The 14,367-nt window shown below is 42.1% G+C and overlaps 1 protein-coding gene across 3 annotated transcripts in view; it reads right to left on the bottom strand.

Annotated features, from left to right (window-relative positions):
• Window positions 1-14,367, bottom strand: part of EBF1 (early B-cell factor 1) — a 391,732-nt gene that overhangs the window by 92,530 nt on the left and 284,835 nt on the right. For 2 of the 3 annotated variants that reach the window (XM_005870547.2, XM_005870546.2), the window contains exon 9: window positions 8,872-9,002. In XM_005870547.2, the coding sequence (XP_005870609.1) occupies window positions 8,872-9,002 (131 nt within the window). Of the gene's footprint in view, window positions 1-8,871; window positions 9,006-14,367 lie in introns of all 3 variants that reach the window. The other variant, XM_014543163.1, reaches the window with a different exon arrangement.

The raw sequence follows: 14,367 nt of genomic DNA on the forward strand, positions 1-14,367 counted from the left end.
TTTATTTACCTTCTATAATTGAAACTTTGTAGCCTGGAGTGGAGCTCAGAGCTGGCCAGGGCTTGGCTTCCTCCATTGCTAGGGGCAACCCAAGGCTCCAGCTCCGTGGCCACAGCTGGCTGAAAGCAGGTATCTGGGGTTTATTTACCTTCTATAATTGAAACTTTGTTGCTTTGAGTGTAGCTTAGAGCAGGCCATGGCAGGCAGGGAACCTTGGCTTCCTCCATCACTGGAGCAAGCAAGCCTCCTGCTCATTCCAGCTCCGTGGCTGCCAGCCGCCATCTTGGTTGGCAGTTAATCTGCATATCTCGCTGATTAGCCAATGGGAGGTGTAGCAAAGGTATGGTCAATTACCATGTTTGTCTATTATTAGGTAAGATATATATATATTTATTGATTTTTTACAGAGAGGAAGGGAGAGGGATAGAGAGTTAGAAAGATCGATGACAGAGAAACATCGATTTAGCTGCCTCCTGCACACTCCCCACTGGGGATGTGCCCGCAACCAAGGTACATGCCCTTGACCGGAATCGAACCTGGGACCCTTCAGTCTGCAGGCTGATGCTCTATCCACTGAGCCAAACTGGTTAGGGCCACTACATTCTTATTAAATGGTAAGAGTTGGCTCTGGAGTCAGATGGATTTGGGTTCAAGTTGAGGCTTTGCAAATTACCAGCTGTGGGCCCTTGGAAAGTCACTCAACCCCTACCTCTCTAATCTTTAGTTTCATTATCTGGGAAGGGAGGTGGGATAGGGAAAAGGGGCCAGTTATATAATTAGTGTTATTATAAGGATTAATTGATATAATGCCTGCAATGAATTAGGAGGAGGCCTCACTGACATCAATCATTACACAGTGTTAGTTTTATTACTACTTAATCCTCACCATAACCAACAGATTTACATGGAGTTATTTATGTGCAGCCTTATTGTACAACAAATATATCTAAATATAAACTACCTAACCACAAATGCATTTACAAAAACTAAACTGCAATCTGTCTGTCTGGTACTGACACTTTAGGGCATCATTGAGTACAACAGTTGCTAACGAGGAGCATTTGTTTGAATAAATTAATTGATTAATTAATATCATTCAACAGTGTTTCATATAAATTTGTATAAATTAATGTCTTTGGTGTGCAAGGCTCTGTGCTAGACACTGTAGGAGACTAAGCTGAATGCAGCATGGACCCTGCCTCTGAAGAAGACAGCAGCCCTTAAATAACATTAAAAATAGAAAGTATAAGGAACCTTATATGATCATATAGGAAATTAGAAAGAAGAGAAAACAAAACCTGGAGCTGTGTGGGAAGACTTCACGGTCAAAAGTGATATTTTATTGAATCTTAAAGAACAGAAGACTGGGCACAGAAAGGAGGGAAAAGCATTGTGGATGGAGAAATGGCATAAGCAAGACAAGCATGCAGAGGCGAAAACTCACTATGGGTAAAAGGAGCAGCCAACACCTCAATGTGCCTGGAGCATAAGTTAAGATGCCTAGGGGGCAAGGATGTTGAAAAGAAAGGGCAGAGCCTTGAGGGGAATGTCAGAATCCCAAACCAAGGAGCTTTAAGGAAAAGGAAGACAGTAAGGTTAGTTCCGACCACCAGGAGCCATTCCAGCAATCAGCACTGAGTACACATCTATATATATAAAAGCCTAAACAACCATTAGGACCAAACAACTGGAACGTCCGGTTGACCAGTCACTATGATGTGCACTGACCACCAGGAGGCAGATGCTCAACACAGGAGCTGCCCCCTGGTGGCCAGTGAGCTCCCACAGTGGGAGCACCACTCAGCCAGAAGCCAGGCTAACAGCTGGCAAGTGCGGCTGCAGTGGAGGGTGCCTCTCCTGCCTCCACAGCAGCACTACTGGGCAGTGGCAGTGGCGGTGGGCACAGCAGGGCCGGATGAGCAGCAGCAGAGCTGCGCCCGGCACCGGCTGGGGCTCCTCCCTGGCCACCTGCCACTTTAGCACTGCTACATCCCTTGGGGGGATGTCAGACTGCCTGGCCTGCAGGAATCAGGCCAAAACTGGCAGTTTGACATCCCCCGAGGAGTCCCGGATTGCAAGAGGGCACAGGCCAGGCTGAGGGACTCCACCCGTGCATGAATCCGTGCACCGGGCCTCTAGTATGAAATAAACACAACACTATACTGGTAACTATTTTCTTCACAGGAGTTACATGACTTCAGTGAGGTGTAAACTCTGTCTTTGATTCATGTTCAAATTAGAACCCATTACACTTCCATGGTTTCCATTTTCAAGTTATAGGCACATGCATGTACCTCCTGAATGTGCCGTAAACAACGAGCTGAAAATGTCATCTTAAAGTCGTTTTTAAGTATCCCATAATTATGAATATAGAGGATAAATTTCAAGCACCTTAGCCATTAAAAATAAAAAAATATAGACTAAAGCATTTTTAGGAATAAGGTGAGCATGGTTGTAACTGTAACCATATTAAAAAGACCATTAGACTATTTTTAATCTGTTTTTTAATATGCTGGCTCATTCTGAAATGATTTCCCATAAAAATAAGTTGGGCTTGAAAGGTATTTTTCAAAGTCATATTCCAAATTTAACGCAACTGATTCAGACTGCTCCTTTTAGTCTTTAAAAATAAAGTTTATAATTTTGCATTAAGAATCTTCCACTTAATAGGTAATCAGTAAGTATAGAATCAATATAGACTTGACAACTTACATATTTAGGAAAATGTAGGTGACAATGAATTATTGTAAACCCATGCCTTTAATCAACTTTGAATTAAACTTACACGTGTAAGCCTCAATATAGGTAAAATAAATGACATAGATATTTACATTATAACATTTTCAAAGAGATATTTGAGAGGGTGTCCTGCTCCACCCTTAGTAATTTTCTTGTTTATTTTAATGGAATTGTTTCTCATATAAATGTGGTAGAGATAACGAGAGTTAGAGTGTCAATGCCGTGTAAAATTTGGGAAGTATAAGGCAGTATGTTAAAAGGAAGTATATTAAAAGCCAATGGGATACCATGAGAAGACCAGGTGAGAGAGGAAGCTGAATGGGTGGGGGAGGTCGCTGCCGGGAGCACTGGGCTGTAATCCCAGCATTAAGTCGCTAATGCGTTCCCAGGGCAAGTCACTGTACGGCTCTGGAACCTCTTTTTCCTCACTTCCAAAATAAAGCAGCTGCCCTTGATGCCTGGAGAGGTTCCTCTAAGCCCTGAGTGTGTGACTCTCTACATGTGGTTCAGTAAAAATCGAGGGCAGATAAAAGGCCTGGGAAACTTCTAGTGGGAACATATATGAGTTGTAGCCACTCGTTCTTTAAGGTCACAGAGGAACAAATACTGGGGTTTTTTTATTTACAATTCTTCCTCTGAGCTCTGTACACAAACAAGCATCAAAAGTGGAGATAGGAAAAAGGAAAGCAATCAAGAACTGCATTTAAAACCCCGTTATCCAACTTTTGGACCCAAGAAGCAAAATCGTTCCTCAGCCCCCAAATTGCCATTTACCCAACCACATTCACCCATCGGTTTTCCTCCACAGTGTCTCCTTGTGACTCCTCCCTACCTCTCTGGGAATGCAGTTGGAGAAAATGTTCAACTAATTTGTGCATACGGGGATGAAATTCTGGCTTCTCCCATCTGAGCCAAGTGGCCCTGGCGACCTTTAAATATTCCTGTCCTACACAGTCGCATGGCCTCTAATGGCAAGTATGCACTGACTCAAACTAGATGCAAAACATGAACGAAATTCTGTTCAGAGCCTCACAGCATTAAAGAATAATGGCTCTAAATATTCCTGGTCTGATCTGAATAATCCTCTGCAAATATTTCAGACGATTCCCTCACCTCCACCCCAGCCCAACCACCTCATGATTGAATTTCATGACTTTATTTAATTAACATGAAATCCAAATGCACAGCCATCACCAATATATCTTGCTGAAGGTGATCCCTGCAAAAAGGCTCTGTGGTCACTAAAGTTTGGGACATGCCATGTACTGTGTTTTGGGTGTTCATAGTGTATGCCAATCTCACCAAAGCTCTGCAAAGTCCTAGACCAAGGACCGGTTGAATTATTTGACTCAACCTTTCCCAAACTTACCAAGAAAAACCTCCCTCCCTTGTCTCCCATAGGGTACCTACTGATATCTAAAGAGCTGGTATACAATATTCCATAGAACTATCTGGAAGATGAATTAGAGCAACATCAAGGTATAACTCTCAGGTTTATATCAGATACCAGAATCTGAAATGTAGAGGGGGGAAAATATTGACTAAGGACATATCAAGAGGGAGATCCAATTCTGTGGCTAATTAAATGGTTTTGATGAAGTTCAAAGAAGCCTTTTGCAAATAAACATGATAATTGCATATTGCAAGTGTGCTTGCTCTAAAAGTAGAAAACAATAGTGGAAGAAAAGAAGCCATCATCACTCACCTCCCCCCCCGCCCTCTAACTTTGGAGGGAGCCTCAAGGGAGTCAACTCTAGATAGGAGGAATTACTAGAATTGTAGCTGATTTCAAAGAGGATTTAATCTAAGCCCCTCATTTTCATATGGGGAAACTGAGGCCCAATGACCAACACTGACTAAAATCTGGATGCTCTGACCGGGCAATGGAAGGCCTGCAGTCAGTATGCAGGTCTCCTGACTGGCTCCTTGCCCACTGCTACCCCACGCAGTCTCAGCCTTTGCTGGGGTGATTGTCATCTGCAGTTCTCTGCACCCTCTGCTCCTCGCCAATCCCACCACTGTACTTTCTTTACCAGCAGCTTAAATACCTTAAACTGTATGAATTTTCTGTGAGAGTTCAGTGATTAAATAAGAGGACTATGAGAGCCTCAATTGTCTAGCACAGAGACCCACCCGTATGTAACAGGAAGCTTGATTGGTTATTCGAACAGCCTACTTCTGGCTACACCACTCTCTCTGCCTTCTAGAACCTTGCCTCAAATTTGCAACTGCAAATTGAACACTGGATTATATAAACATATTATGAAACTCTCTAATTTGTTTCATGGGACCAAGTTGTTTTTCCAAACGAAACGCCAGCTTCCACAAGCCTAATTTTAATCACCCATAGTACCTAGCCCAGAGCTAGACACCTAGAGGCAAGCCAGCCAGTACTCATTGTTGAGAAATTACAGGAATTCAGAAGGAGATACTAAAATAATGATTATATTTACAAACTGGTAGCAGGAGCCCCTTCCTCCTCCAAATCACATGTTGGCGGGAAATCAAAAGCAACCAAGTACATCTCTGACCAAGAAAATACTCAACTCACATTAAAAATTAGGACACATCCACCCTGTTGGTTTTCTTGGGTTTATGTTAGAAAGGAAGGGAGAGGTAAAAAGAGGAAGAAACATCAATGATGAGAGAGAATCACTGATGGGCTACCTGCTGCACTCCCCCTACTGGGGATCAAGCCCACACCCAGACATGTGCCCTGACCAGGAATCGAACCATGACCTCCTAGTTTATAGGTCGATGCTCAATCACTGGGCTACCTGCTGCACTCCCCCTACTGGGGATCAAGCCCACACCCAGACATGTGCCCTGACCAGGAATCGAACCATGACCTCCTAGTTTATAGGTCGATGCTCAATCACTGAGACACACCGGCCGGGCTACAGGTTTGTGTATTTTTTAAGTCTTCTGGGGTAAGGCAAGATAAGCATAAGAATATCAATAAAATAAGCTGTTTTAAAAATGAGAGAGAGAGAATAAAGAAAGGGTTAGAAACAATGAAGGAAAAGTAACAAGACTGAGCCAAACTCACAGAAAAGCCATGGAGTTCACCAAAACTTGGGGTCCCACAGGAGGCAGCCCTAAGTTAGGAGCAATGGCGTGCCATCTTTCTTCTTCCCAACCCTCAAGAGACAGTCAGTGAGCTAAACTGAACTACTCATTTGCAAAAGATTGGGTTGGTAGGGAAAGAGCACAGATGAGGGCAAATTAAGCCAGCCCTATTTTCTGTAGCTCTTTTTAAAAACCCTTTAGCTAAAAAAGACTCAGCTGCTAATCTAAAATGTTGCCTGCCTGTTCTCACCCACAAGCCTGCTTCCTAAGGCTTTAGGCTATCCAGTGAGAAAATGGAGAAGAGATCAAAGTTTATTTATAATTAGAAGACCTCAATTTTAGAGGTGGCATGTCCTCGAGATCACATGGCCAGGGGACAAAGATTTCAGATAGATAGTGGTCTTACTCTAGCAATGAGGTCCAAACAGGTTAACTGTTTTGCCTAAAATCACTTATGAAAACAAAGGAAAAGACTGCCTTCTGCTCCCAACACAAGGCATGTACCTTTCATAAGGATGAAATCGCCCTACCAGCCAGTGGCTTCACCACAAACATATACAACTAGAAAGTAGTAAAATCCTTGGGTCAAATTTTGGCATAGGGTAAATCATGGACGGTTAATAAGGTGAGCCCTGTAGTTGGACTGTCTAGGTTCAAATCCCATTTGATAACTAACAGCTCATTTAACTTCCCCAAGCCTCAATTCCTTGTCAGTAAAATGAGAATGACATGGTATACAGATGTTATAAGACTTGCATGAGAGCCATAACAAATACTTAGTACCTGGCAAAAAACTAAATGCTCAATAACCATTAAATAAAATCTGTAATGCTCTGCATTTTTCTATAAGTTTTTCATAAATATCTTCTCTTAAATATTCACAGTATCAAGTTCTCATTCTATCCAATGGAAGCCTAGAAAAATGATCCCAAAATTGATTGATATCTTTTGCCCCTACCCAAATAAAAGGTACTTAACTACTACTATTATTACACTACTATGCCATCTGAGTGTTTTTTTCTCCTCTTTCTGTTCTTCTTCTCTCTCTCAGTATTCCATTTGCTTGCTCATTAACCTGGGTTTTTATTTCCTCTGTAAAAATGTACATTGTAGCTCCAATCCCATCTCTATCACTATTGGGCTGTGTGGTGTCGGGCAGGTTTCTTAAGCCCTCTGACACTCAGTTGACTGGGAACAAGGTGGAGGCGCATGTGAATGACTTCCTGATGGGTGGATGAACTTATTCCACAGTCAGCGTAGTGCATTTGGGCTAAGACAGGCAGGGGTGCTTTGTTTGATTGGCTTGTTTTCGGCACAAGGTTTTAAATGACGTTCAGATTAACTCACCTTATTCTCAGAGGTCAATGAGACTTACTGCCTATTCTCAGCCCCACTTCTCTTCAGACCTTACACTGACTGCAGTGACATGGGTAAGTAACAGAATGACGGATAGAAAGAGGTGGAGATAGAGCCCACAAGACCTGGTTCAGGCTGTGCTTGTGTAGACTGCTGTCTTCATCAGGGACGAAGATACCCGGCTGGCAGTCAAACATGCCATGTATGTGATGCTTCTGACTTTACAACCCAATGGTTCTGACGGAGAATGGGCTGCAGTCGGCACGGGGAACTCAGTCCACCCTTCATGCCTGGGATGTTCTAACTCAGACTACAATTACTGTGGGGGACTGAGAAGCCCATCCCTGATTCAGCTTTACCAGAGCTTTGATTCTCTGGCCAAGCACATGCCGTTTGCTGGCTGCATGAGAAACACAAACGAGAGACCAGGCTGGCAAGGGGCTTGCCAGGGTGGACACTGGCAGTGAAAAGTGCACATAGAAAGCTTAAAAAGACAGGCTCGGCTTTGGAAAGATAAACATAATCAACTATCGAAGTCTGTATTCTGCTTATCTCGATGGCCCCTCTGGAGAGGAAACACACATAACATCTAGATGGGATAAGCAGTGGTGGGAGAACCTCTAGAAATGGAAATAGAAAATCTGAGTTCTAGCTCCAGTTGCCTATTGACTTCTTTGTATGGCCACATGCACACCACATTCACGCCGTGGGCGCTGGATGGCTGCTTTCAGGTTGTGTAAGGAAGGATGTATTTCTAAGCCTCAGTATCAAGACAAGATACATGCTAAGTAAGAGTCTTTACCTCGTGGTGTAGAGAGAGTGACATGACCAATGTCAAGCCCAGCACAGTGCGTAGCTCATAGTACTAGTAAATCTCAATTAAGTTTAGCGGTTCATATGACCACTTGCAAAGCGAGTGGAATGAATGGGCCCTATATATAGTACCTTGTAGCCCTAACATTGTTTTTATTCTAAGCTTTGGTGAAGTGAAAGAGAAGGGATTAGCTGGCTGGGAAGCCTAGGCTCAGAATTTAGAAAGCAAAGGCAAGTTTGCCATGGCATCTATATAATGGTGTTTACAGTTTGTAATCTTGAGCTAACTTGATTATTGCTACACAAGTCAACTGGCACGTTAAAATAACGATCACAGTGCTTGGTTGCAGTCACGCACTGAGATGCCTGAGCCCTATAAATTCCTAGGTCTGGTTCTCCCAGGTTCCCCCGGCAAATCGCTCGGTTTCTGAGTCACTGAATAAGTTAAGGACCACCTACCCCTAGATTATTACTGTCATTTGAATGGTGCTCCTTGAGGATAGGCCTACAAGAGACTCCACCTGCAAACATCCACAGATGACTCCCTTGCTAGAGTTTGGACGAGGCTTTTCCTATAGATTTTGTGACCTCGTATCTCCTTTCTAACTGCCAATATCCAATAGACCTCCACCTCATGGCAAGCCCAACAGGACAAATGACCAAACAAAAACTCTGCCAGTGCTAATGGGTCACGGGATGGAAGTCATTTCAGTGGAAAGGGTTGCCTCCTGGTAAGCCCAACCTATCTTGCCTAGTTTGCCGGAGTCCTGGACACTGGTGCTGGCCCACCCAGGGTGGCACCACAAATTCCACACACTCTATTAGACATTCAAGTGTAGACAGTATCTTCCACTAGACCAAGCTATTAGATATTAATGTTCAGACAACACCTACCTCACTCCAGACCAGCATGGTACCGAATATGACCTGTAACCCATCAAAGAAATTGTCCCCTATGATGATCACAGTCGCGCCTCCCGTCGTCCATCCTTCACTCGGGCTGATGGCTTTGATACAGGGAGTAGCTGCTTTTCAACACACATGAAAAAGAGAAGGAGTCTGCTGTTAGAATCAAACTTTAATGATGGGAGACTTGAGAAAAAGAAAAAAAAAATCTTTTATCTTTTCACGAACAAAAAGTCCCGCAAAGATCTCAGCATTTCTTAGCTGCATTAGGACCAGAAACCTTAGGGTGCAATTTCAGTTTTTAAAAGCATTCTTTTCATTCTTTCTATTGAGAGACATATGTTTTCCCCAAATCATTTTCAAACCTGAAATCTTATGAAATAGAATATTTAATTTACGAAAATATTACAGATTATGAAAAATGAACAATGAATGACTTTTTGGAACACACTGGAAAACTTATAGAATTGCTTCATAATGAAATCTACATCCTGAAAATAAAGCTCATAGATTTTTAGATAAACATTTCTGTCCAATGGGAAGCAGGAAAGGAGGGACAAGCAAAAAATTATTCTTGCTGAAAGCCTTTTGTCTGTAACACTAACATAGAACATTCCTCGTTAAAAATCATTAAGATTTTTTTCATTAAATGTTATGGATTCCATTTTAGAGGTGCAAAGTGTGCAGGTCACTTGGGGTGAATTATGCAACTGCACAGCTGAGTCAGGGCTGAACCACAGAGAGTCTCATGACCTTTGTTTTGCTGTCATTCCCAGGCATAAACTCCTAGAACTGAGTTTTTCAGAATTTCATATCTCTTCTTTTCCCATTATAAATGGCCCTTGGAGATGGGGAATAATTTGAAAATACTGTAATTCCAAACAGACTGGAGGTGGTTTGCCTGATGAGCATGGTGTACTTTCAAGAGAATTGCTGGGCATAAATGTAATTGTAGGATTATGTTTTAGAACTGTCTCAGAGGGCACCTTCCTTCCCCTGAGGATTTTTAACTCTGCGATGCCACGCTGCTTTTGCCATGATTACTTTTATGAACACGACCAAAGCAAAATTCTAGAGTGAGGAATGTGTTGTGCCAGGAGAGAAAATGAGACCCTCCTCTATAAAAAAATTTATTAAGTATCCAAGCCTGACTTTTCAAGTATTGAAGCCAATGCGAGCACCAGTTAATTTTAATGAGACCAAAAACTGGCAAAAATTATTGGACTTTGTCAAATTTGGCAAAAAGTCATGTTTTAACTTTTGCAAGAAAGAAAATATGAAGCCCAGCCCAGTGGGACCATTGCTCACGTGCAGCCACACAAACAAGCAGAGTGGGTTTGATTTTGGTTCAAATTAATCTTATAAAATTGCACAGAGAAATTAGGAAATATCCAAACTAAACATTTCACGTTGGCTGAACTCAGAGTAATGCATTGACAACTCAAACTGGGCAGCTCGGATGCCTTTTTTCTCCTCCACTTTCTCCCCAAAACAAAATAATTAATCAAGAAAATGTAAATGATTCATAACTTGAAAAATTCCTGTCCCATTTTTAACACACATAAAGGTTGTGATTCACAGTTCCACAGGCCTAGGGCTTTTTCTTAAGCAACATTTTTCTCTAAAAGTAAAACAGGTTAACATGCATAATCAAGTACCCAAAATCAATGATAAACTATGATGTATGATTTCCAGCAAATTATGAGAGAAATAAACTATATTTCACAACGATGTAAAATTCTTCAAATAAAAGCAGTTTGGAAACATTCTAGTTAAGGTCTCAAAATCTTAACTCTTAATTTCACACTCAGTATATTCAGTGGCTAGAGTGGAGTAGAAGAGGTCTTGCTCTCTCTCTTGATACTTCTGAGAAGAATGGAATATTGGTTTAAGTGAACTGGCCTGGACAGCGTCCCTCCTGATGGGAAAGTGCAGAACCCAGTGGTATTAATAAATGTGGATCCTGTGATTACCTTCATAAAACACAAAATAGTCTTGGCGTTTATGTCTGGATTAGCCTGGGGATTTCTTTTAATTTTTAAATTCTTATTTTGTTTTTTAGTCACCCAAGTATGTTTCTTTAGATCAGTGGTTCTCAACCTTGGCTGCACATTAGAATCACCTGGGAATCTTTTTAAAAATCCTGATTTCTGGGCCTCATCCTCCGGAAATTCTGTTTCTTTGTTATGGGGTGGGGCCACAACATTAGTAACAAAGAAACAGAATTTCCGGAGGATGAGGCCCAGAAATCAGGATTTTAAAAAGATTCCCAGGTGATTCTAATGTGCAGCCAAGGTTGAGAACCACTGCTTTAGATAAATATGGTCTCCTCCAGGCTTTCTCATCATTGTACAGAAGGAGCCAGAATGTGCTGGTGTATCTTTGAGACTCATCTATAGTTAAGATGTTACAACAGCATAGCCAACACCTGCTGGATTTAAACTTGAGCCCCTCCCTCTTCCTCTTCTTTCCATTTGTTATCTGTAGGATACAGACGGCATGTAAATGTGTGTGTGCATGTGTTTGTGTGTGTGCTTTCAAACATTTCCTGAGACAAACTGTGTCTTCAAATTTTGTGAGCAACTGTCCAGAAACAAAGCTAGATGCAACTTGTCAGAAGAAAGAGCAGCAAGTTTGGTGAGGAGACAATATATGACACTATCTTATTAGATTTTTGGAGAAAAAAGTCTTGAAGGAAGTACCCCAGGAAAAGAGTGGCACATCTCACCTCCTGGTCCATCCTACCTCAATACTCAATGTCATCCACTGTCCCTGCCTGGAGACTAGACGCCATTTTTAGAACAGGTAAGTCATGCAGCCCTTTCTAAGTTTAGACCTCGCCTGGTTCTAGAGGTGCTCTTACACATCTGTATGTCTTAGCAGTCTTGAGCGGAAGCTCTATAGTACTTCCCCAGTGGGAAGCTCAGAAAATATGTAAAGGAATCATGGACTGCGCCACTGAGAGAGAGGGATGAGAAAGAGATGTTACCGGCATTTAGTGCCAGGAGGCTAAGAATGCTGTGTATCTCTAACTCTGCCTGCGGTGGTCCTCCAATATGAAGAACTCTAAAATGTCAATAGTGCAAGGTAGAAAATACTCTACCTAAAAATCCAGGCCCAAGAACAGGTGTTAAGAACTGACAGAGCCATACAGGTCAAGTCAAGAAACACCGATGAATAAAACAGGGTCTCGGAACAAGCATGAGACGGAGAGATGGCCACTGACACTAGGAACTGGAGAAGCAATGGGGAATGACAGGACGCTGATGGGCTGGCGGTTTGCTGAATACATCCCCCACCTAAAGGTGTCACTGCTACTCAGCTCCAGCCATCGATAACTCCACACAAACACAGGCCCGGGTTGGGGGTGGGACTTCAGAAAAAAGGATGGGAACCCAGATTTTTATGTGAAATTTCCAAATCTTTAAATGTTGGCAGCTAATTCAATAAACTGTGTTGGCTAAACAAAATGTTTATGAGTAGATTTAACTCATAGAATACCATTTTACCCTTCCACCTGAGACACGAATTTGCCAGACTAAACGCAGCCCAGGTAATACTTGCAAATATGACCAAACTAAGGCACCCAAATGTTCACAACAATACTGACAGTAAAATATCCAAGAGTCTAGGTGCCCCCAGCTAGAGAGTGATTAAATAAACCGTGGTACATCCATACCATAGAATATTAGGAGTGTCCTTAGAACAGATGAAAAGAAATTCTATAAACTGACATGGGTAGCTGTCAAAATACATTAGGGAGGGAAAAACGTAATTTGTAAGCTGGAGAATAGTGTAAACTTGTTCATTTAAAAATGATATATATGAGCCTGTATGTGCATAAGTATGTGAGAGCATGAGTGTGAGCTTGTATGTATGTGTGTGTGCGTGTATGCAGTTACCAGTGAACAGGTATGATAGACAAAGGTCTGGAAGGATGTACACCAACTCTTGTCAGTGGGTCCACATGCAAAAGGAATGTGACTGGCGTGGGACTGACAGAGCAGGGTGACCATTAAATTTGACTCTGTAGACATCCGTAGGGTTTGAATTTTTTCAATGAGCACATGTTAAGGCAATGCATTATTATACATAAAAATTAAATAACAGCAGAGCATTTAACTCTGTGAGAGATAAAGATTGTACTTTTTAAAGCAAACTGGCGGTGATTTTTTTAGAAGCCAGGCTGTGCTGAGTAACAGACCCTGAGCCTCTCCTTCCCTCTTCCTTTTGGGTGACTCTGAGGAAGCTCAGTCATCTAACAGCCCAGGACTTCTTTCTCCTGCACTCAGGATACCCAGGGAGTCCCCGAGGTAAGAGGAGGAGAGATAGATTTTAATATAGTCGCAGAAGATGTAGTCAGTGGAATTTGAGGGTGAAAAGAGTTATAAAAGAATTCAATCCAGCCCAGGAGTCTAATAATCAATAAAATTCTATCGCCAAGAAAACATTACAAAATGGGGGAGGGAGAGGGGGTTTGAATACAAAACCACTTTTACCAGCCAAACCTTGATTTAATTAATAAATGTTCTTCCTCACCAATGAATTTTCACACGTCTAGGTATCCACAAGGATTGCTAGCCAATTCCTGCTTGCAAACCTTATTAAATACAAAAGTTCGGAGGGGTTGGTATTTTTGCTTCTTTTTTTTTTTCACTTCTCCCCCCACCCCCAACAGCCACCAAAATAGAGGAGATTTTCCTTCCTTCACACTATGACAATAACGTGATTACCCCACCATAGTTTAGCATAATGGCTCTGAAATGCTCGTGGCACATTGCAGAGTTAAAGTGGAAATTATTAGGTAGCTCTTCTTTGTTATAATAATGATCACTCCACAAATAAAAGCTCTTCTCCCAAAGGTACTGCAAGGCACAAAATGCTAATTCTGGAGATTATGTGTGCGCTTTTATTAAATATTACTATGCCCTGTCTGTCTGAGGGCTTCTTTGCTCTGATTGTTTTATGAGTACCATGTTAATGTCATTCCCATCTTGCTAGCAGCAGGCACACATTTTAGCGTTTGCATGAGAGTTGATCAAAGGCCACGTGCTGGGGGAATTGCTGAGAAAACACGGACAAGCGATAAAAATCTAACAGATTAATTGGTTTAAATTTCATTTCAGGGTGTTGAACTTTGGCTCGGGACTCTAATACTACACCGTGAGTCAGGGCCTAATTACCAGATTTCCAATTTGCTTCTGAACAATGGTCGGGGTGAGGAAAAGAGAGGGAAGAATGAGGGGGTGGGAGGGAGGGGGGAGAGAAAGAAACTGCTCAGCCTCCAGTACATATTTAACAACTAACGTTCTGTGTGCAGACAGCGGCGCCAGGGGATTCTGATGTCACCTGCTCTACCTCCTGAGCGTTTATATTTCCTCCCCATAGCCATGGGAGGCAGAAGAAATCACACGTGCCCTCAGCGGTTTAAAATTTTCTAATTTACAGGATCAATGTTACAAGATTCGAGTGCCTGCTCACTGG

This window comes from Myotis brandtii, unplaced genomic scaffold (assembly GCF_000412655.1).
Source record: "Myotis brandtii unplaced genomic scaffold, ASM41265v1 scaffold32, whole genome shotgun sequence".
Lineage (NCBI taxonomy): Eukaryota > Metazoa > Chordata > Mammalia > Chiroptera > Vespertilionidae > Myotis > Myotis brandtii.